The sequence below is a fragment of the Mastigoproctus giganteus genome, chromosome 6 (genome assembly GCF_048544385.1).
Source record: "Mastigoproctus giganteus isolate SK-2022 chromosome 6, ASM4854438v1, whole genome shotgun sequence".
Classification (NCBI taxonomy): Eukaryota; Metazoa; Arthropoda; class Arachnida; order Uropygi; family Thelyphonidae; genus Mastigoproctus; species Mastigoproctus giganteus.
Genome location: NC_143580.1, coordinates 201,390,146 through 201,414,350, shown reverse-complemented (window position 1 = coordinate 201,414,350; position 24,205 = coordinate 201,390,146). Strand labels below are relative to the sequence as shown.

The window sequence follows — 24,205 nt, the reverse complement described above, 5'->3', positions numbered from 1 at the left end:
ACTTCCACTTCACCCCTCTGTTCGTTCAAAATACCTGTCCAGCTGAGCCTTAAACTTATTTAGGCTATCAACCTCCACTACAAGGGATGGAAGTCTGTTCCACCAACCAACCACCCCCTGGCTAAAGGCAAATTTCCACACGTCTATCCTACATCTGTCTTTCCTCAATTTGAATTTATGCCCTCTCAGGTGATTTTTCTGAGCTAGAAGAAGAATCCCATCAGTATTGAGCATGCTTAAACCATTCAAGGCTATATACAACTCTATCAGATCACTTCGCTGGTGCCTAGTCTTCAGACACTGTAATTTGCAAAACTTAAGCCTTTCTTCGTAAGAGCACCCCTTTGTTCCATTCACTAATCTTGTTGCCCTTCTCTGTACTCGTTCCAGCAGCTCTACATCCTTCTTGAAATGAGGCCTCCAGACTTGTATACAGTACTCTAGGTGTGACCTGACCATCGCCTTATACAATGGAATAATCACCTCCTTATCCCTGCTGGAAAAATTCCTGTATATCATTGACAATACTCCATGAGCTACTCTTGCAGCCCGTCTGCACTGCTCAGAGAACTTCATATCTGCCTGTACAACCACCCCCAAGTCCCTTTCATTCTCTACCACTGTCAGTGCAGTACCACAGAGTTGATACATTGCTCTGGGGTTGCTGTTTCCCATGTGTAGTACTTTACATTTGTCAATGTTAAACTTCATTTGCCACCTCTCAGCCCATCTGCTCAACCTTTCCAGATCCTGTTGCAGCAGCATAGTGTCAGTAGTGTCCTTAACAACCCTGCCAACCTTTGTATCGTCTGCAAACTTGGACATTAAGCTTGATATACCATCATCAATATCATTTATAAATACAGAAAACAATAATGGACCCAACACTGAGCCCTGAGGGACTCCACTAATAACATCAGTCCACGATGAGCAGTGTCCATTGATTACCACTCTCTGTCTTCTCCCCCTCAACCACCCCTTTATCCATAGCAGCAACTTGCCTCCAATGTCACACTGCTCCAATTTGTGTAGCAGTCTTCCATGTGCAACAGTATCAAAAGCCTTTCTAAGATCCAAGTATATAATATCAAAGTTATTCCCTGCATCCAGTTCTTTTGTGACTGCATCATAGTATCCAATCAAATTGGTCAGGCAAGACTTCCCCTTAACAAAACCATGCTGTGTCTGAGCTATATCTGAAGTCTTGTCTAAATGATCCTGCAGTGCTTCTTTAACCAGTGCCTCCATTAATTTTCCTGGAACAGAAGTTAAGTTCCCAGGTCTATAATCACTTGTGTCAGCCTTTGATCCTCCTTTGTGAATTGGGGTCACATTTGCACATTTCCAGTCTATGGGTACCTCCCCTGAGTCCAAGGAAGCTCTCATAATTATGGCTAAGGGTTTGCTTACTTCCTCTGCTGCCTCCTTTAATATAACTGGATAGATCCCATCCACCCCGGGTGCCTTTCTTGTGTTTATCTTCAACAGTTTCTCCTCCACTTTACTCCCAGTTATTTCAAGATTCTGTAGCTTACTGCTAGAGTTGAATACACCTCTGGCATTCCCCTCGCTGAATAACTCCTCATGTGTGAATGTCGATGCAAAATATTCATTTAGTTTGTTAGCTACCCGAGCAGGGTCATCAACAGTTGACCCATCGATCTCAAGTGGACCAATCTGATTCATCCCCTTCCTTCTAGAGTTTACATAAGTAAAGAATTCTTTGCTGTTTTTCTTTGCATCCCTTGCCAAGGATTTTTCGTAATCTGCCTTTGCCTGCCTAACCTCCTTTGTAACTTGGTTGCATATCAACTTGTATCTATCATAGGCTTCTGTGTCATGTGTTAATTTGTAAGTATCCCATGCATTTTTCTTCTCTGCCATATGCCTCATTAGTTCATCTGACATCCATTTTGGCCTAAACCTTGAACAATATTTCTTAGTTGGTATGTAAAGCCTAGTAGCTTCCAAGATAAGTTCTTTGAATGCTTCCCATTTTGAATTTGCTGTTGGTAACATCATCAGTTTGTCCCACTGTATAGAATTTAAATACTGTCTCAGTCCATCGTAGTAGCCTTTACGGAAGCAATAACCCTTCCCTTTACCCCTAATGGTAGTTACCTCTTTGAGTAAATCCCACTTCAGCACACTGTGATCACTGCCACCTAGTGGTTCATTTATCTGCAGATTCTTAATGCATGAAGAATCACTGCTGATAATCAAATCAAGAGTATTACTCCCTCTAGTTGCCTCCCGAACATGCTGATGTAGAAAGCAATCATCCAATAAATCCACAAAAGCCCTGCTAGTGTGTGGGTAACCAGCCCCCAAATTCCAGTCAATATCTGGGAAATTAAAATCTCCCATTATAAGACTCTCTGATTTACTGGCCCACTCTAATTCCCTGATTTATTGCAATTGGTTTTTGCTAATGATAAGTATCTGACTCTGAATGCTATGAATGCCACAAAATATGCATTTTATATTCAAAAAGTACTTTTTGAAGCTTTGAAGTATGCATCTAGGTGTAGGAAAGCCACAGATAAGCAGGTACCATGGTGGTCTGAACAACTGAAAATGTTTTTTTCAGCCTAGCCAAAAAAACAACTGTTTTTTTGGCTAGGAAGCAATTTCAAAGATATAGGTCTCGTGATATAGAAGAGGCTAACTATTATAAGGAAATATATAAGTGTAGAAGGAGGAAAAATCATAGGGCTATTTATCAGCATAAGTTAAGATCATGGATGAATTTGGTAAGAACTGCAGGAAACAGTAACCCTTGGGGTCTACTGTATAAGTTGACTATTAATAAAAAGATAGAGCAGGATGTATTTCACATAGTAATTGTAGATGGTAGGGAAACATTTAGTTGGGAGACAACTATTAAAGTTGTCATAGACAAGCTGTTTCCTGAGGATTGTGTTAATAATGATACTCTTGAACGGTGTGAGATGAGAGCAGATAATAGAGTTTATGTCAACGATGAGGATATCTCTCTTTTTATAGCAGAGGAGTTACTTGTAGTCAGCAAACAGATAAATGTTGATAAAACTCCGGGGATTGATTTAATTGAGAACAACAGTATCAGTAAGTTATTAGAGATATATCCTCCAGTTCTGCTCAATATGTATAACAAATGTTTATTGGAAGGCACATTTCCTGTTTTCTGGAAATGTGTCCTTCTGAAATTGTTGCAAAAACTAGGTAAAGAAAAAACAAGCCCCAAGAGCTTTCAACCAATATCACTGTTGTCTAACCTAGGCAAGTTGTTTGAGAGATTGATTTTCCAGCAATTAAGTGACTTCATGAATTTACACCACATTGAGATGCCATTTCAGTATGTTTTTAGAAAATCCAAATCTACTGAGGATGCAATTAATGATTTGGAGCTTTACATTAAAAATGCAGATAGTAAACATGTTCTTGCTCTGTTCATTGACTTTGCAGGAGCTTTTGATTCAGTCTGGCACAAGAGAATTCTTTACTCGTTAAGACAGCTCCATTGTCCAGGGAAAATATACCGGGTTGTAATAAGCTATTTAACTTCAAGGCAGATAACTGTAAGGGCACAGCATTTAACTTACAGGAAATCAGTGTCTAGGGGATCTGTGTTGGGTCCCATATTCTGGAATTTGGTTCTGAACCAATGACTTAAATGGAGACAAACAGTTTTCCATAAAATAGCATTTGGGGATGATCTGCTTATCTGTGTGTCTGGTAACTCAAGAAGGGTGAAATGGCTCTTCAGAGTCTAACATCATGGGCTATTGTAAATAAATTAACAGTTTCAGAAGAAAAAACATTTATGATGTTAGTTAGAGGTCACCTTGATATCAATTGACCACCAAAAATTTTGTTAAATTGTAAGCAAATTAAATGTGTTACTCAAACTAAGTATTTAGGTGTTTTATTAAATGCTAGTTTAACTTCTGTTCCACATCTGCATTATTTCATGAATAAAATTAAGCATTTTAGTACAGCAGTAATACGGATTTCTAGCTCAGAATGGGGGTTATTAGATCAGTTTTAAATCTTTATTATACGGCAGGTTTTCTGCTAATAGTGACTTATGTATCATCAGTGTTGGTAACATGTGAATAAGATTAAGTTTAAAGCCAAGTTAAATTCTGTTCAAAGAACAATGCTGTTGGCAATTCAGAGGGTTTGCAGATCTGTGTCAACAAATACCCTGCAGGTATTAGCAGGTCACATGCCGTTAGATCTTTTTAAAATATATAGAACTTTTTGTTACCATATTAGGAAGCATAATAATTTCACATGTTAAAACATTATATGTGACCTTAACATTAATCCTAAGGTTGAAAAGAAAAGAATACATGCTAAGTTAATGGAAATCTGGCAAGCCAGATGGACAGTAACCCTTGGGGTCTACTGTATAAGTTGACTATTAATAAAAAGATAGAGCAGGATGTATTTCACATAGTAATTGTAGATGGTAGGGAAACATTTAGTTGGGAGACAACTATTAAAGTTGTCATAGACAAGCTGTTTCCTGAGGATTGTGTTAATAATGATACTCTTGAACGGTGTGAGATGAGAGCAGATAATAGAGTTATCTGCTCTCATCAACCACCCCTATATATATTAATGATGCGGTCACCAGACTTTTTATTCCAAATGTTTCTTTTGCATGCTTTAAACTGAATAAGTGGTTTTTTCCTAGTATGGAGACTGCTTTTTTATTAACAGAGCATGGTTCTTTGAATAGTAAATTATATTATTTTAGACTAAAGTCAAACCCTTACTGTGTATGTGATGTTGAAGAAACTTGGTGCGATGTATTATATGATCATTTGTTGTATGAGAATTACAGAGCTGAATTAAAGAATGTAATTAGCAGGGCGGCTCGTCCATAGGCATTGTGGCACCCCCAGCTATTTAAATCTAGATATACAGTGAATGAAGTTATATGAAATTTTGTGAAGAACAATGCAATGAATATTTTTATTAACAGGACCTGCATATAGTATGCGCATCCTCTATTTTCAGTAATCATTTCAATAATAAACGAATAAAAACATGAAATTGTTTTCCACTTTGAAATTTAATTAACCATAGGCCTCACTGTGCGCTAGGCAGTGACACATTTTGCATTCCAGTGAATATCTGGTAGTTAGTTGCCATTGGCAACCATTATATTGGCAACTTGCCAATGTACATTTTTTTTATAGGTGAAATGAATCAAAGTCACTGTAAAGCACGCAGTGCAGATTTCATTGTTGACCATGATGGGTATGCAGCCACAATGTCGGTGTCCTTTTTGTTATTCGCTCGAATTCCCATTAAGTAACTAAATAATATCAGTTGTTGTTGTTGTTGTTATTTGGTTTTTAGGAGCATTAGCAACTAAGGCCATATTGCTCCGGGGATGTGCGGTGGTCATTCCCTGACCTTTCCGCATCCTCCGTATTTGGTGGTGACGGGCTCAAACCCCGGTCTAATCAAGAAGCGTGTGCTACACACTGGTGCTCCTTCCCACCTGGCTACGGATGGTTGGTTGGTTTGTTTGGTTTTTAGGAGCATTAGCAACTAAGGCCATATTGCTCCGGGATATGCGGTGGTCATTCCCTGACCTTTCCGCATCCTCCGTATTTGGTGGTGACGGGCTCGAACCCCGGTCTAATCAAGAAGCGTGTGCTACGCACTGCTGCTCCTTCCCACCTGGCTACGGAGGCGCCCCTGGCTACGGAGGCGCCAATAATATCAGTGTTAAGTCAATACTCAACATTCAACAGTGTAATTATGGCTTACAGCTTAATTACAAATTGAGCTTGAACTTGGTAAGTTGAAGTTATATTATGAGATGATGCGTAAGTAGAACATTATTTCTATGACACACGATTTTGTGAAATTTGATTCGATCATGGCCTCCATGCTTCCCCATGAAGTAAATCGCGTGACAGTGAATAAACTTCAGTAACTTAGTTTTTCACAATTATCTCTCCAAGAAAAAATGCGATTAAAAAAGAAGGCCACTCCATACCAAAGATTCAAATTTCTCAGCAGGAAATAAGTAATAATAAGAAATATATTCGCAGTTTTAAAACTGAATGGTACCAAAGGAAAAGTTGGCTTTTGTGGTTGTGAAGTTAAAAATGCATTGCTTTGTTTTCCATGTTTACTATTTGGAGGTGACTTAATATGGACAAAAAGTGGCTTTACAAACATAAATAGAATGAAAGAAAGAACTTTATAAATATTAAAGAACAGCTTAGTGAGGCCTACAGACTTTCGATCTGCAAACATAACAGAAAAGTTACCAAGAATCATGAGGTATTATCTAAAATAATAGACTGCACTAAATTTTGTGGACAGATGGCAATTCCTTTACGTGGACATGACAAAAAAGATGATTCTAAAAATCCAGGAGTATTCAGAGGATTAATAAATTTTGCCTGTACATTAGATTCCAATTTAAAGAACCATTTAGAAAGTAATGCAGCATTTAAAGGCATTTCAAAAACTATTCAGAATGATATTCTTGACTGTTTTCTGCAAATATGCCAGGATGAATCAAAATGAGAAATTAAAGAAGCTGCTGTCATGGCTGATGACACAACAGATGTTTCATAACATAAAAATGGTAACTGTTCTGAGATATGAACTGAATGGAGACATTTTTGAGTGTTTTTGGAGTTTTTTCACTCCAGAAAACCAAATGGCAGACGGAATATTATTATTATCATCAGCTATATGGTGCAAGGAAGCCTGAGGCTTATGCTGCACCAGCCAAAAAAAAATTCCCAAGTTACCCTAAGAGAGAGAGAGAGAGTCAAAAGGGAATCACCAAGAAAGAGAAGAATGATGATATCCAGCTCAGAACCTTGGGTGTGCCAAGCCCATTCTAGATCAGTTAGACTTAATCCTCAAAGGAAATACTCAAAAACTGGTTGCTCAGACATTTGATGATGCAAGTGTGATGAAAGGCAAGGAAGGGAGATTCAGGCTGAAATAAAAGAAATGTACAAAAATGCACATTTTATTAACTGCTATGCATACCAACTGAATCTGATGATGAGAAATGTAGCAAGTAGTACCTGAGATTCAAGAATATCCTTTTCGAACTTCATGTCGATACCAACATTTTTCTCGAGATCACCACAGTGGCTTTCTGTTCTCAGAAAGCATATAGACAGCCGTGTTGCCCAACCTTCCCCTACAAGATGGAACTTCAATATATGCACTGTGAACAATATTTATGAAAATTTTAATCCTTAAAAAAAGTGCATGGAGGAACTACAAGGGACAACAAACACAGATAAGACGATTTCAGAAACAACTGGAATTTTGCACATCTTGAGTAATGAAGAATTCGAGTTCTGGTTAGAACTTTTCAATCAGATAATGCCTCACGTGGAAGTTATTTATAATCAAATGCAATTGAGGCAGTTAAAATACATAAATATATAGGAAACTTTAAGAATGCCATTCTAAAAATCAGGAATTCAATGTAAAAATCCTTCAAAAACACTCATGATTGAAGCGAAGGAAGTATGCAACTACATAAGTGTTGACACAGGTGAGAGATATTCTTTTACAAAGAGCAAAGCAATTAATTGCTGATAAATTGTTTAACAAGGAGAACTTTGTTATTTTCTTACGAAAATGCCCATGGAAGAGGTATGGGAGACTACTGAGGCATATTCCATGAATGAAAGAGAAAAACTTCTTACGGAATTACAAGTTTTCTATAGCAGACATGATCCATACAATTATTGCAAATTTACTGCCTTGCTGAAATTTATCTCAGTAAATAATTTAGCTAAAGTTCTTGGTGAACGTACAAAACTCACAAAAGTTCTTTTGACCATTCCGATAACTACTTCAGAGCCCAAACACTGCCATTTGACATTAAAAAAAATAAAAACATTTTTAAGGAACACTATGAATCAGGAAAGGCTAAATGCTCATCAAGCAATAATTTCAACAGAGAAACGCTTGGTCAACAGTGCCCCAACATGAATGAAAAAGTTATTAATCCATTTTCAACAAATAAAAACTGAAAAATGGATTTTGGTTTTAAACAAAAGTTCAAGTCTGTTAACAGTAAATGTCTAGTTAATATTTTGTAGTATTTTTAACTTGCTTATTATTATTACTGTGTATGTCTACATGTCTTATAACGAAGGCAATTTAATGTAACTTTAAGACACAGAACCCCCAAACATCAGAATCACAAGCCACCACTGGTAATTAGCGATTTGAGGTATGAAAATAAAAATAATTAATTGTCAGATTATAATAAGTTTGTTGCTTTTCAAAGGTTTGTAATTTCTGTATTTCTAAAGAGAAGAGAGTTATCAGTCTGGATATTTGTAAACTAATAACTGTTCACTGTATATTTTCTCCTTTTGGTTTTTGTTCCTAACCACCCTGGTCTTGGTTTTTTTTAATTTATTTATTTATTTTTTATTTTATTTTATTATTTTTTTTTTATGTTTGCTGGCACTATGTAAGTAACTAAATGTGGGATTGTGAACCAGGATGTTGTCTTTTTTTTTTTTTTCTCTCTTACTTTTCTCTCTCTCTCTCTCTCTCTCTCTCTCTCTTTTTATTATTATTATTTTATTTTTTCCTCTGCACACAAAAGTAGGAGGCTTTGATTCCTGAATGCCTGTATGGGGAGGAGAGATTTATTATGTTATTTTATTATTAATATATATTTTTTCATTTTTTTTATTTTTATTATTATTTTTTATTATTTTTTATTTTTATTATTATTATTTTATTATTTTTATTATTATTATTTTATTATTTTTATTATTATTATTTTATTATTTTTATTATTTATTTTATTTTTATAAATATAAATACATATTAGCAAAGGCACATGATGCAAGAAAGCAAGCTCATATAGCATCAGCCAAAAAAAAAAACCCCTAATTTCACCCATCCACTCGCTCCAAATGTTTGTCAAGTTCTACCTTGAATCTATTTAAGCTATCAACTTCTACAACAGATGGAAGTTTGTTCCACCAATCAACCACCCGCTGGCTAAAGGCAAACTTCCACACATCTATCCTACAACCGTCTTTTCTCAATTTGAATTTATGCCCTCTCAGGCGATTACTCTGAGCAAGAGTAAGAATCCTATCTGCATTGAACATGCTCAAACCATTCAAGGCTTTATATACCTCAATCAGATCACATCGCAGGTGCCTAATCTCCAGACACTGTAATTTGCAAAACTTAAGCCTTTCATCGTAAGAGCAACCCTTTGTTCCATTCACTAATCTTGTTGCCCTTCTCTGTACTCGTTCCAACAGCTCTATATCCTTCTTAAAATGAGGCCTCCAGACCTGTATACAGAACTCAAGGTGTGGTCTGACCATTGCCTTATACAAAGGGATAACATCTCCTTATCCCTGCTAGAAAAATTCCTGTATATCACTGACAAGACACCAGGAGCTACTCTTGCAGACCATCTGCACTGCTCAGAAAACTTCATATATGCCTGCAAAATTACCCCCAGGTCCTTTTCATTCTCTACCACTGTCAGTGGTGTACCACAGAGTTGATATGTTACTCTGGGATTACTGCTTCCCATATGTAGTACTTTACATTTGTCAATTTTAGATTTCATTTGCTATCTCTCAGCCCATCTGCTCAACTTCTCTAGATCCTGTTGCAGAAGTGTACTGTCATTAGTGTCCTTAACAACCCTGCCAACCTTCTGCAAACTTGGACATTAAGCCTGTAATATAAATGATATTGATATATCATCATCAATATCATTTATAAATACAGAAAACAACAATGGACCCAACACTGAACCCTGAGGGACACAACTAATAACATTAGTCCACAAAGAGCAGTGTCCATTAATTACCACTCTCTGTCTTCTCCCACTCAACCATCCCTTTATCCATAGCAGCAATTTGCCTCCATTGCCACACTGCCCCAATTTGTGCAGCAGTCTTCCATGTGCAACAGTATCAAAGGCTTTTCTAAGATCCAAATATATGATATCAAAGTTATTCTTTGCATCCAGTTCCTTTGTGACTCCATCATAGTACCCAATCAAATTAGTCAGACAAGACTTCCCCTATCCCCTGAAGTCTTGTGTAGATGATCCTGCAATGCTTCTTTAACCAGTGCCTCTAATTTCCCTGGAACAGAAGTTAAACTAACAGGTCTGTAATTACCTGTATCTCCCTTTGATCCTCCTTTGTGAATTGGGGTCACATTTGCACATCTCCAGTCCATGGGTACCTCCCCTGAGTCCAGGGAAGCTATCGTAATTATGGCTAAAGGTTTGCTTACTTCCTTTGCCGCCTCCTTTAATATAATTGGATAGATTCCATCCACCCCAGTTGCCTTTCTTGTGTTTATCTTCAACAATTTCTCCTCCACTTTACTCTCAGTTATTACAAGATTATCTAGCTTACTGCCAGAGTTGAATACACCTCTGGCATTCCCCTCCCTGAATAACTCCTCATGTGTGAATGCCGATGCAAAATATTCATTTAGTTCGTTAGCTACCTGAGCAGGATCATCAACAGTTGAACCATCGATATCAAGTGGACCAATCTGATTCATCCCCTTCCTTCTGGAGTTTACATAAGTAAAGAACTCTTTGCTGCTTTTCTTTGCATCCTTTGCCAATGATAAGATTTCTCGTAATCTGCCTTCGCCTGCCTAACCTCCTTTGTAACTTGGTTACAGACCAGCTTATATCTATCATAGGCTTATGTGTCAAATGTTAATTTATATGTATCCCATGCATTTATTATTTTTATTATTATTATTTATTATTTTTTTTTTTTATGCTGACTCCCAGGCCTGGGCAACTTGGGGGCCGGATTGCTGGCACCCTCTAGTCTAGCACTTCTATCAGAGGGTGAAGGTATTTTGTGCAGTCAGTGCAGACAGTATAGTAGACCCAGGCCCGGCTCCACATTCATAGGGACAGGCATCAGGTAGCAGTTATCCTAGGTGATGACTGCTCCCTGGTGGCTGGGTGTCCTGTGTATAACATAAACTCACACTTACACATTACACAAACAAACACAATTTTTTTTTTCAGGCTTGCTTTATAAAGTCAGTGATATTAGGTGGAATTGGACAAATGTCTAGGGGCCACCAAAGACTATAATAATAATACAGTAAACCCCCGCTATTCGTGGGGGTTACGTTCCTGAGAAATGCCGCGAATACCGAAAACGCGAATACTGAGTTATGGCTTCCATAGTAATAAAGGGGTTCCGTTCCAAAGTATGAAATATATGAGAAAAACTAGTCTAAAATTTTGTCTATGTATGTATTATATGTACCTTCATAATATGACTATGTACATAGACAGTACATAGTGAAATGCAAGCATATGGCATCGAAATGAAAATAAGAAACAATTTAATATTAAATGTAATATTTATTAGAAATTTCAAACAAATCTTTCAAACCAGCGTCTTTGCTAGCTAAAAAACCTATCCCGCCAGTGCTATCACCAGTTTCGCTAAAGCGTTGATAAGGAGTTTTGCGTTTTCACGAATGATGAGTGAATTTAACGGAATTTTATTTTGAGTTCGGTCTTCTATCCACAGATTTAAAGCTTTTTCCATTTTTTCTAATTTAACATCACAAGTTACAGAGCAAATTTTTGAAGCAATTAGCGGGTTTTCACGGACACTACGGCGGATTTTTTCTTCTGATTTTTTGATTGATCGTACCGTTGACTCATTGATTTTATAATGTTTTGCCACTGAAGAGACACTTTCACCATTAGAAATTTTATCTAATAACTCAATTTTATTCGCTAATGTCATCACCTTCTTTGATATTTTCACATTTCTCTTGTTATTCGTAGTCATATTTTTGTAGGGGTTAGAAAGAACTTGTCCACAATAAAGTCACTTTCTTCCGTTAACACACTCGAAAAAGTCTGTTTTACACTGCAAAACGGTAGATTTATCACTTTTTTAAGCATATCAATTTATAAATTGATAAATTTATTAAATTTCTAAGCATATAAATTAAAAGCAAATGACGAAACCTTCCATAACAAGCGCATAACACATATTGAACAAGGATTAGCGAGAAACATTCACGCTCGCGATTTTGTCACCCCTCTCCCCCCACCCACTGAGCGCTGTTTTGACCGGGAAAGATAATTTTAGCCACGCCCATGTTTTTTTATGGCGGAAAATATTCACGGCGCTTTAAAATTCACATTTTTTAGGTTTCATTTTATATTAAATCGGCGATCGCGAATACGCGAAACCGCGAATACAGATACCGCGAATAGCGGGGGTTTGCTGTACATAAATAAATAAATAAAATATAAGTCCCAAAAATAAAATTTCATGATAGTCCATCCACTAGATACTGAGTTTATTACGTGCAGACAGACTGACAGGTGGATGGATGGATGGATGGTCACTGTGAGGACAATAGGCACATTACGCATATACACTCAGTGACTGAATTGTGACCACCCCATCAATAATGGACTATGCCACATAGCTCACAGTATAAAAAGCTGAACAGCTTTGTACACTAGGGCAGTGGTTGAGCAAGTCATATTGATAAAGTAGCAGTTATAGGACACAGTAAAGATATCACAGAGTTTCAGAAGAGCATGATTGTGGGAGCTCGTGCATTAGGTGCTTCCATATCAGAAACAGCATGTCTTGTCTGCTGCTCACAGCCCACTGTGATTAAGGTGTACAAAGAACAGTGTCAAACAGGTCAAACCACCTTCCTCCAACAGACCTGTAAAGATTATGCAAGATGGATGTTGTTTGTAGTGTGCGAAGGGTGCAGAGTGCATTTTACGGGCTCAATGGCAGATCACTGTGCAGCAGATGACATCACAATACAATATGGGGAATGCAAGAACAATATTCCAAATGTTGATGCGCTGCTCACACGCATGTATGGGATTCAACAAAAGATGACCCAAGAAACACCCTCTCCTCACAACTGATCATCATTGACAGCAAATTCAGTATTGTCAACAACATGCTGGTTGGACACTGAAGAACTGGAAACAAGTGTGCTGGTCAAATGAATCTAAATACCTGGTGCAATGTGCCGACGGACACCATCGCAAGCAACAAGAGCCCATGCACCCATCGTGTATGGTGCCCACTATTTAGGCAGGTGATAGTGGTTGCTTAATATAAGGCATGTTTTGCTGGAAAGAACTAGGTCCCCCTGCTGCATATGGACCAGCATTTCACTGCTGTGGTCTTCCAGCAGCTCTCAGGAGACCATGTGTACTCTGCCATGTTGCATTTTTTCATTTTTTCCCTGACAGAAATAGGATCTTCCAAGATAATAATGCACACTGTCATCAGGCCCTAACTATGCACAGGTGGGTCAAGAAATACAGTGAAGATATTTTGATTGGCGCCTCCAAATTCACCTGACCTCAATTAAATTTAACACTTCGAATTGGGATGTTTTGGAATGGGAAGTGAGGCATACGGACACACAACCATTATCTAATCCGACACTGTGGAAAACTTTGCAGACAGCATGGCTGCAGATCCCTACAGACAACTAGTGGAGTCAATGCCTGGGCAAATATCAGTTGTTATCTATGCTAACAGCGGCCTGACACAATATTAGACAAGTGGTCATAATTCAGTGATCACTAAGTGTATATGCTCATGACCCTAAAAAGCATTAAAAATTTCATATTATAAACTAATTTAAATACACATTCATTTAAACCTACCTCCACAGGTATCCTTAATGGAGAATTTATCGGCAACCAAATGGTACATTTGTAGTTTGGAGAGTCTAATTCACCTGCTTTTTCAACTTTCCACCTTGGTACTAATTCTGTTGCCATATCACAAGGTAATTTTACACAATACCTAAAACATTAATTCTTCAGATAATAAAATAAATTCCATCTAAAATAACTACAATTTCAACAAAATAATGAAGTAATAAAATCCAGCTCCATACCTGTAACTACTTTGAATCAGTCCTTAAATGATAAGCTGGAATAATATTCCAGAAAGCAGGGAAAAAATAGGTTCTGTTCAGGAATGAGGAAATAGCAGTATTAGCATACTTTTTTTTTTTGTCAGTTTGGGACTGAAAGATACTATGGAATGATGAATTCAAATATACTATACATAAAAATATAATATACTAAATACACATCCTATATGGCAGGGGAAAAATAGATTCTGTATTTTAAAAAGTAAATATACAAGATCAATTAAGTTAATATAAAGGATATGAAGTGCAATAATGATGTTCTCAGAATGCCTTTATAGTTTGGTTTGAGGTTGTTCAAACATTATAAAATATTATGGATGTGTTCAAACATATATGTGCTTGCTTATACTGCAGCTGCAAAACAATCATCCCAGCCCTTGAAAAGCAATTGCATTGATAGTAAGAGAGCATTTTGGTGCCTCCATAGCCAGGTGGGCAGGAGCAGCAGTGTGTAGCACACGCTTCTTGATTAGACCGGGGTTCGAGCCTGTGACCACCAAATATGGAGGAAGTGGAAAGGTCAGGGATGACCACCGCATATCCCTGGAACAATATAGCCAGAGTTGCAAATGCTCCTAAAAAATTAAATAAAAACAAGAGAGCATTCATGAGTACCACCTGAAAAATGAGCGATTGCTGGTCACAATAATAATAAATGATTGAGTTTTGGGCAAAGTCAGGCAAAAGTGCAAGACAAATGATACTATGGTAATATTAACAGCAGTTGATGAAGCAATGACAAAGGCTAGAATTTTTAATGTTCGCAGGTTGTGAAACGTGAAAGAAGTGGTCATTTTAAAATTCACAGAACTAGGAAATGCAGAGAGTGCATACTTTGATTCATAGATGGACATTTTAGTGTACAAATGATGGTACAGGAGTTAACTTGAGATAGGGAAACTATGAGAAAGGTACTTACAGAAGTTTTGAACATTATAAAAATGATCAGTAAAGATGTTAATGTTTATTTTTGGCTAATTGATGAGTTAGCCAGTGAAACAACTTTATCCAAAAGCACAACTTTTTCACTGTTCCACTCCCATAAACTGCTCATAGTATCTCCTCAATTTTGCTTACGCTTTTGCAAGAAAATTTTATTTGCGGTGGACAAGTGAAAGTTTTGTTTTGTTTTCCAGGGTGGCATTAATAGCAAATAGCTGCTATGGATAATGGGATGGTTGAGTGGGAGAATAGAGAGAGTGGTAAACAATGGCCACTGCTCTTCAAGGACTAATGTTATTAGTGGAGTCCCCCAGGTTTCAGTGTTGGGTCCATTTGTTTTCTATATTTAACAATGATATTGATGAAGGTATGTCAGGCTAAATGTCCAAGTTTCCAGATGATACAAAGGTTGGCACAGTTGTTAATGACAGTATACTACTGCAACAGAATCAAGAAAAGTTGGGCAGATGGGCTGAAAAGTGGCAACTAAAGTTTAGCATTAAACAATGTAAAATACTGCATATGGGTAACAGTAACTCCAGAGTAACGTACCAACTGTGCGGTACTGCACTCAGGGTAGTGGAGAATGAAAAGACGTGGGAGTAATTGTGCAACTAGAAATGAAGTTTTCTGAGCACTGTAGACAGGCTGCAAGAGCAGCTCATGGGGTCTTGTCAATGATATATACAGGAAGTTTGCTAGCAGGGATAAGGAGGTGATTATCCCTTTGTACAAGGCAATGGTCAGACTACACCTCAAGTACTGCACACAGGTCTGGAGGCCTCATTTTAGGAGGGATGTAGAGCTGCTGGAATAAGTACAGAAAAGGGCAACGCGTTTAGTGAATGGAACAAAGGGTTGCTGTTACCAAGAAAGGCTTAAGTTCTGTAAATTGCAGCATCTGGAGACTTAGGCACCTGTAAGGTTTGTTTGTTTGTTTGTTATTTGGTTTTTAGGAGCATTAGCAACTAAGGCCATATTGCTCCGAGAATATGCGGTGGTCATTCCCTGACCTTTCTGCATCCTCCGTATTTGGTGGTGATGGGCTCGAACCCCAGTGTAATCAAGAAGCATGTGTTACACACTGCTGCTCCTTCCCACCTGGCTACGGAGGCGCCCCTGTAAGGTGATATGACTGAGGTGTATAAGGCCTTGAATGGTTTGAGCAAGCTCAATGCTGATGGGATTCTTACTCTTGCTCAGATTACTCATCTGAGGGGATATAAATTCAAATTGAGGAAAGACAATTGTGGAATAGATGTGCGGAAATTTGCCTTTAGCCAGAGTTGTTGATAGTTGGAACAAACTTCCATCTGTCGTAGTGGAGGTTGACAACTTAAATAAGTTCAAGGCAGAACTAGACAAGCATTTGGAGCAAATGGATGGGTGAAATGGGAAGATTTTTTTTTTTTTTTTTTCTTTTGGGCTGATGCTATATAAGCTTCGTTTCTTGCATCATATGCCTCTACTAATGCTGATGCTAATAGTTACAGGCAAAGGAATATGTTATAATTTCAGGAAAGGAAATTAATTGCTACATGGCCTCTATTAACTGGACAGATATTCCACAGGGAGCAAATACAACTGAATTATGACATACCTTTAAAACATTCACCACAGAAGCTGTTAATGGTACATATGCATGAATGCATATATACCATTAAAAAAATATTCCATGAGGAGGATTCCAAGTTGGATGAATGATGAAGTTCTCAGATTACTTGAGCAGAAAAAGAGGGCATGGAAAAGATACAGCGCAACAAAGAGTAATGAAGCCTAAAACAGCTACAAATTGATCTGTAATAGCACCACAGAGAAGGATAGGCTGGCAAAGGCAGATTATGACAAATCGCTGGTAAAAAGAGCAAAGAGTGCAGATAAGATATTCTTCACATATATAAATGCAAACAAGATAAGGACAAATCAGATAGGATGTGGAATAGTATTAGATACTCCAGCTGAATTTGCAGATGAATGCAACAGTTACTTTGCATCGATATTTACAGAAGAAAAACTCTTTATGTCAATGACAAATTATGAGAGTGAAGTTGAAAAATATGTAATTAATGATATTGAAATTTCACATGATTAGTTAATGAAAAAACTTTCAAGTCTACAGGCAAGTAAGTCTGCTGGGGTTGATGGCATATACCCTATAATTTTAAAGGATGCAGCAAGTGAGTGTATTGAACTTTCTGCATCCTTTAAAATTATAATCCTTTAAAATCCCATTAAGGCTAATTATGACAGTATCACTGGACTCAGGAGAGATTCTGTTGGATTGGAAAAGTACCTTGTATTGCCAATACATAAAGACAGTTCTAAGAGCATATGGGAAATTACAGACCAGTCAGGCTAACTTTAATAGTAGGGAAAATCATGGAGGAAATGATCAAGGGTGGAATTCAGGATCATTCAGACAGAAATGGAATTCTGAAGGATACACAGCATGGTTTTGTAAATTGAAAATCATGTTTAAAAAATCTGGTTAGCTCTTTTGACAGGGTCACTCATGAGCTGGATTTAGGGAATAATTTCGACATCGTGTTTTTAGCAAAGAATTCGACTCAGTCCCACATGAGCAGTCACTTTTTAAGCTGGAACAGGTTTGGAATCACAGGGAAAATCCTTAGATGGATAGTAGGATGGCTTCAGGGCAGGAGACAGAGGGTTGTGAGAAATGGTTGTTCCTCAGATTGGGTTAATGTAAGAAGTGAGGTTCCCCAAGGATCAGTATTAGGATCACTGTTGTTTTTGTTTTTCTTAATTGACATCAATGAAGGGATGGAGGGCATGATGTCTAAATTTGCAGATGATGTAAATATTGGTAGAATAGTTAATGATCACCGCTAAGCAGCGTTTCTGCAGAGTGACCTAGATAGACTTCAGGGATGGTCAGAAAAATAGCAGCTATGCTTTAATCCAGCAAAGTGTAAGGTATTGCACCTGGGGAACAGTAACCCCCAAAATAACTTATACACTTGGTGAAGTTGAACTAAAGTCAGTAGTGGAAGAAAGGGACATGAAGTTCTCTGAGCACTGCAGACAGTCTACAAAAAAGGCCCATGGTGACCTATCGAAGATTTATCAAACATTTGCTAGTAGAAATAAGGATATCATAATTCCATTATATAAGGCTATTGTTACACCACACTTGAAATACTGTGTTCAAGTATGGAGACTGCACCTAAAAAAGACATCAATCTTCTTGAAAGTGTCCAGAGATGGGTAACTTGTCTGGTGAGATCGGCAAAGGGGTGTCCATATGAAGAAAGACTGAATATGTGGGTCGCACAGTTTTTACCTTAGAGGAGACTTGCTTGAGATGTTTAAGACTTTGAGAGGCATAAGTAAAAATGAATGAGGACAAAATTTTCACAGTTATAAATGATTCTAGAAATAGGGGCGATAAATTCAAGTTATGGGGGGGAGATGTTTAGTTTGGATTGCAGGAAGTTTTATTTTAACCAGCGAGTTATAAATTACTGGAATAAATTATTCCAGGTTGAGGCTGATAGTTTGGGGAAATTCAAAGGGTAGCTGGATAGTTACCTATGGGAGGAGGGAAGTGCATAGGCTGTGTATTTCCTTTTCTTTTATTATTTATTTATTTTATTTTATTTTTATTATTTTACTCCTTTTTGTTTTTTTTGGCTGGTGCAGCATAAACCTAAGACTTCTTTTGTTAGTGTTAGTAATGGCCATATTATGGCCATTACTAATACTAACACTAAATACATTATCATAAGCCAAATTCTCACAAGAAAAAAATTCTCATTCTGCAAGAGTTTTGTGCAAAAACTTTCCTTTGATACAGATGAATACTATTACTAGTGATAAAAAAAATTTAAAACAAGTCATCATTTCAGATTTGCACTTGATATTGTTAAACAATTGCAAGTTCAGCCTTCTTAATACATTTAAGTTAAATATTCATTATTGTTAAAACAATTTAACTAATGCATGCATAGTGCTTGTGGATAGTGCTATCTACCATTTTATTGAGCACTTTAGATAAATTGCATTACAGATAAGACAAGCTGGGATAACTGACATCCTACCATATCCTATTTGTAAGTACAGACAATCCCCATATAACACGGTACTTTTACAACACAGTTTCGCTCTAACAAAATTGATAATTTGCAGCAATCCTCACATAACACAGTAAGATGGTTAGAGAATTGTGGCAAACCTTGCATAACACGGTATTTTTGAGCTTTTGTGTGGGGAAAATCCTGCTATTATATTGGATGTAATTTTTCAACATTTCCATTCTTTTTTGTGAATCCCAGCTGTTGACTTGCTAGTCGTTATGCAAAAAAAATTATTGGTAAATCCCCATATTTTATTTTGTTAGGAAATCCCCCCATATTTTATTTTGTTGGGAAATCCCCCATATTTTATTTTGTTGGGAAATCTTCACGTTAGGTTCTATGCTGTTGAACTTATGCTTGTTCAAGACCCATAAAAAATTGTGACTTTGAAGTATACAGTTCATCACTTTTAAGGTTTTTGTAAGGTTATTTTGATTATTATTTGATTGTTTATAAATTTTTCCGGGTATGTATTACTAAACTTTGTTCTCAAGAACCGTATAGGAATAATTTATTTTTTGTGAATTAAATTCCTGCCCTAAGAAACTGTATTTCTCTAGAATCAAAGATACAAATTTTGGATCATCTTAAAAAGGGGAAAAGGTACCATACATTGCAAAAAGCTTAAATTTAAATGAAGCAAAAATCCAGACCATAAAGAAAAATGAACAGAAAATTAGAACTATTAGAACTGCTGTTGCTGCAGGATCTTTAATTTCCACAAATATCATAGTTTGTCCCCAAGCAGCAATAATTGAGAAAATGGAAAAAGCACTCAGTATTTGGATTGATGATAGCAGTAAAAAATGGATCCATTACACAGCAATGTAATTAAACAAAAAGGCACTAGAAATTTATAACCATTTAAAAGAAAATGGAGAATCTTTTGTTAACTCAGAGTTTCTTGCGAGTAAAGGTTGGTTTGAGCGATTTAAAAACTGCTTCTCATTACATAACATAAGAATTCAAAGAGAAAGTGCATCAGCTGATAATGTAGCTGCTAAGGAATATGGAGAGAAATTTCAAAAAATTACTGAAGACCACGGATACACGCCATATCAAGTTTTCAATGCCAACAACAAGACAAGTCTTTGCTGGATAAAATGCCCAACAGAATGTTTACTTCAAAGAAAAAAAAAAAAAAAAAAAGGAAACTGCACCAGGTTTTAAAGCATCAAAGGATCGTATAATGTTACTTATGTGCAGTAATGCATCAGGAGATTACATGATAAAACCTATGCTAGTTTATAGATCCACTAATCCTCATGCAATTAAAGGTGGCGCCTCCGTAGCCAGGTGGGCAGGAGCAGCAGTACGTAGCACACGCTTCTTGATTGGACCGGGGTTCGAACCCGTGACTACCAAATACGGAGGATGCGGAAAGGTCAGAGAATGACCACCGCATATCCCCGGAGCAATATGGCCTTAGTTGCTAATGCTCCTAAAAAAAAAAAAAAAAAAAAAAAAAACCAGATAACCAGCAATTAAAGGTGTAAATAAAAATGCATTACTGGTATATTGGAAAGCAAATAAAAAAGCTTGGGTAATTGCCTATTTATTTAAAGAATTTCTGTTTCTAAATTGTTTTTTGCCAGCTGTGGAAAACTATTTAAAGCAGAAAAATCTAGATTTCAAAGTTTTGTTGTTGTTGTTGTTGTTGGTGGTGGTGGTTTTTAGGAGCATTAGCAACTAAGGCCATATTACTCCGGGATATGCAGTGGTTATTTCCTGAACCTTTCCGCATCCTCAGTATTTGGTGGTGACGGGCTCGAATCCCGGTCTAATCAAGAAGCGTGTGCTATGCACTGCTGCTCCTTCCCACCTGGCTACGGAGGCGGTGCTTCTTGATTAGACCGGGGTTCGAGCCTGTGAGCCACCAAATACAGAGGATGTGGAAAGGTCAGGGAATGACCACCACATATCCCCGGAGCAATATGGCCTTAGTTGCTAATACAGTAAACCCCCGCTATTCGCGGTATCTGTATTCGCGGTTTCGCGTATTCGCGATCGCCGATTTAATATAAAATGAAACCTAAAAAATGTGAATTTTAAAGCGCCGTGAATATTTTCCGCCATAAAAAAACATGGGCGTTGCTAAAATTATCTTTCCCGGTCAAAACAGCGCTCAGTGGGTGGGGGGAGAGGGGTGACAAAATCGCGAGCGTGAATGTTTCTCGCTAATCCTTGTTCAATATGTGTTATGTGCTTGTTATGGAAGGTTTCGTCGTTTGCTTTTAATTTATATGCTTATAAATTGAATAAATTTATCAATTTATAAATTGATATGCTTACAAAAGTGATAAATCTACCATTTTGCGGTGAAAAACAGACTTTTTCGAGTGTGTTAACGGAAGAAAGTGACTGTTGTGGACAAGTTCTTTCTAACCCCTACAAAAATATCACTACGAATAACAAGAGAAATGTGAAAATATCAAAGAAGGTGATGACATTAGCGAATAAAATTGAGTTATTAGATAAAATTTCTAATTCCTCAGTGGCAAAACATTATAAAATCAATGAGTCAACGGTACGATCAATCAAGAAATCGGAAGAAAAAATCCGCCGTAGTGTCCGTGAAAACGCGCTAATTGCTTCAAAAATTTGCTCTGTAACTCGTGATGTTAAATTAGAAAAAATGGAAAAAGCTTTAAATCTGTGGATAGAAGACCGAACTCAAAATAAAATTCCGTTAAATTCACTCATCATTCGTGAAAACGCAAAACTCCTTATCAACGCTTTAGCGAAACTGGTGATAGCACTGGCGGGATAGGTTTTTTAGCTAGCAAAGACGCTGGTTTGAAAGATTTGTTTGAAATTTCTAATAAATATTACATTTAATATTAAATTGTTTCTTATTTTCATTTCGATGCCATATGCTTGCATTTCACTATGTACTGTCTTTGTATATAGTCATATTATGAAGGTACATATAATACATACATAGACAAAATTTTAGACTAGTTTTTCTTATATATTTCATACTTTGGAAAGGAACCCCTTTATTACTATGGGAGCCATAACTCAGTATTCGCGTTTTCGGTATTCGCGGCATTTCTCAGGAACGTAATCCCCGCGAATAGCGAGGGTTACCTGTACTCCTAAAAAAAACCAAATAACAACAACAACAAATAACGGGCTCGAATCCCGGTCTAATCAAGAAACATGTGCTATGCACTGCTGCTCCTGCCCACCTGGCTACGGAGGCGCCTCAAAGTTTCGTTGCTATTGAATAACTTGCCAGGCCATCCAAAAGATTTAAGTCATCCAAACGTTGAAGTAATGTTCCTAGTACCTAACACAACTTCTTTAATTCAGCCATTAGATTGAGGAATTATATCTATCTTTAAAACTCATTATATCAGAAAATTGTTACAATGGATTTTGGAAAACATTGATTCCAAATCTGCTGACGTGATGGAGGCAGGGAAACATTTTTCAATTCTGATATCGGAATTATAGCTTTATCATTAAAAGAAGTAAAACCATCAACATTGAATGCGTGTTGGAAAAATGTGTGGCCAGAGACAGTTCATTCAGAAAATATGGTTGAATGAACCAGCAGAAAACGGAATTGGTGCGACAGTAGAACTTGCTAAGTTGGTAGGAGGGGCAGGTTTTGATGATATGACTACCGAAGACGTTCAAGAATTACTGGTAGAAAAAGAGGCTAGTGAAGCAGATTTGGTGAATGGCATCAGAGTTAATTCAGATCAATTCAGAGGATGATAGCGTAGACAAAAATCCTGAAGTTCCAAATTTTATACTAAAAAGCTTAAGGGAAGGCATAAACTTAGCCGAGCAATTAGAATCTTATTTTTTTTTCAATGCAGACCCGGGCGCCTCCGTAGCCAGGTGGGAAGGAGCAGCAGTGCGTAGCACACGCTTCTTGATTAGACTGGGGTTCGAGCCCGTCACCACCAAATACGGAGGATGCGGAAAGGTCAGGGAATGACCACCGCATATCCTGGAGCAATATGGCCTTAGTTGCTAATGCTCGTAAAAACCAAATAACAAACAAACAATGCAGATCCTTCGACTGGAAGGAACACCAAGTTCAAAAGGGAGCTTCCAAAATGCTTAGCTCTATACCATGAAATTTACAAAGATCTATCAAGCAAAAGCAAACAAACCCAGACTACTGATATTTTAAAGAGAGCAGAGGATCGTGAAATCTAGACATTGCAGAAGAAAGTTCAGAAGGTGAAAATATTCTGCAACAGAGAAAATGTTATGATTGTGCTTAGCAGCAATGAAGAGGAAGAGAATTAAATGAACGCACATAATCTGACATATATGTATCACAGTTTGTAAGACATTTGTTCAGTTATTACTATTTTTAATAAAAATTAAGTTTCCGATAGTTATAAAAAAAATGGTATTTTTTTAGCTTTTGGAATGTAGCTCCTCCTTTTTGTATTCATTCTTAGTCCCATATAACTGTTTTGCACAACACAAGATTTTATAGGAACCTAACTACCATGTTATACAAGGGTTACCTGTATTCATTTTAATGTAGAATTATGCAATATAATTGTATGAGCTGCTTATAAACATGTCACCCTGTATTTTATTATATCATTTGCAAATAACAAATAATATAAAATATTTAAGGGCCAAGGACTCATGCTATGAGGTAGAATGACTAACGTATAGGTTAGTGTAAAAAGCATAATTTTAATGTAGCCATCTACCAAAGTAGTTAAATTAATTAATTAAATTGGCATCATTTTGGTTATATCTCATATTGTGAATGCCTTCACAACGAGTTGCCATGGTATTGTGCTACCTCAAATAAGTAACACTTCACCAGTGTAAAAGACTACTGTTACTTATTCTCAGCAGATACCACCACCCAGACAGCACCGTTTCAAAGCTTGGCTTCTCCTTGGTGGGTGGGCCCTGGTGTTACAATAGTGACAACCCAGTTATGAAGTATAACTTCACAATATGAGAGATGCCTGATGGTGTGCATTGATATAGACTATAAAATATTCAAGGGCCAAGGGCTCGTGCTACAAGGTAGAATGACTAACATATGGCTTAGTGCAAAAGCATCATTTTAACGTAGCCATCTACCAAAGTAGTTAAATTAATTAATTAATTTGTCATTGTCACACCATCAGGCATCTCTCATATTGTGAAGTTATACTTCATAACTGGGTTGTCACTATTGCAACACCAGGGTACCT

The 24,205-nt window shown here is 37.1% G+C and overlaps 1 protein-coding gene across 1 annotated transcript in view; it reads right to left on the bottom strand.

Moving 5' to 3' along the window:
- LOC150084879 (endoribonuclease Dicer-like) overlaps positions 1-24,205 on the bottom strand; it is a 203,658-nt gene that overhangs the window by 98,491 nt on the left and 80,962 nt on the right. The window contains exon 6 of the mRNA XM_090376377.1: positions 13,703-13,844. Within this exon, the coding sequence (XP_090232503.1) occupies positions 13,703-13,844 (142 nt within the window). The remainder of the gene's footprint in view (positions 1-13,702; positions 13,845-24,205) is intronic.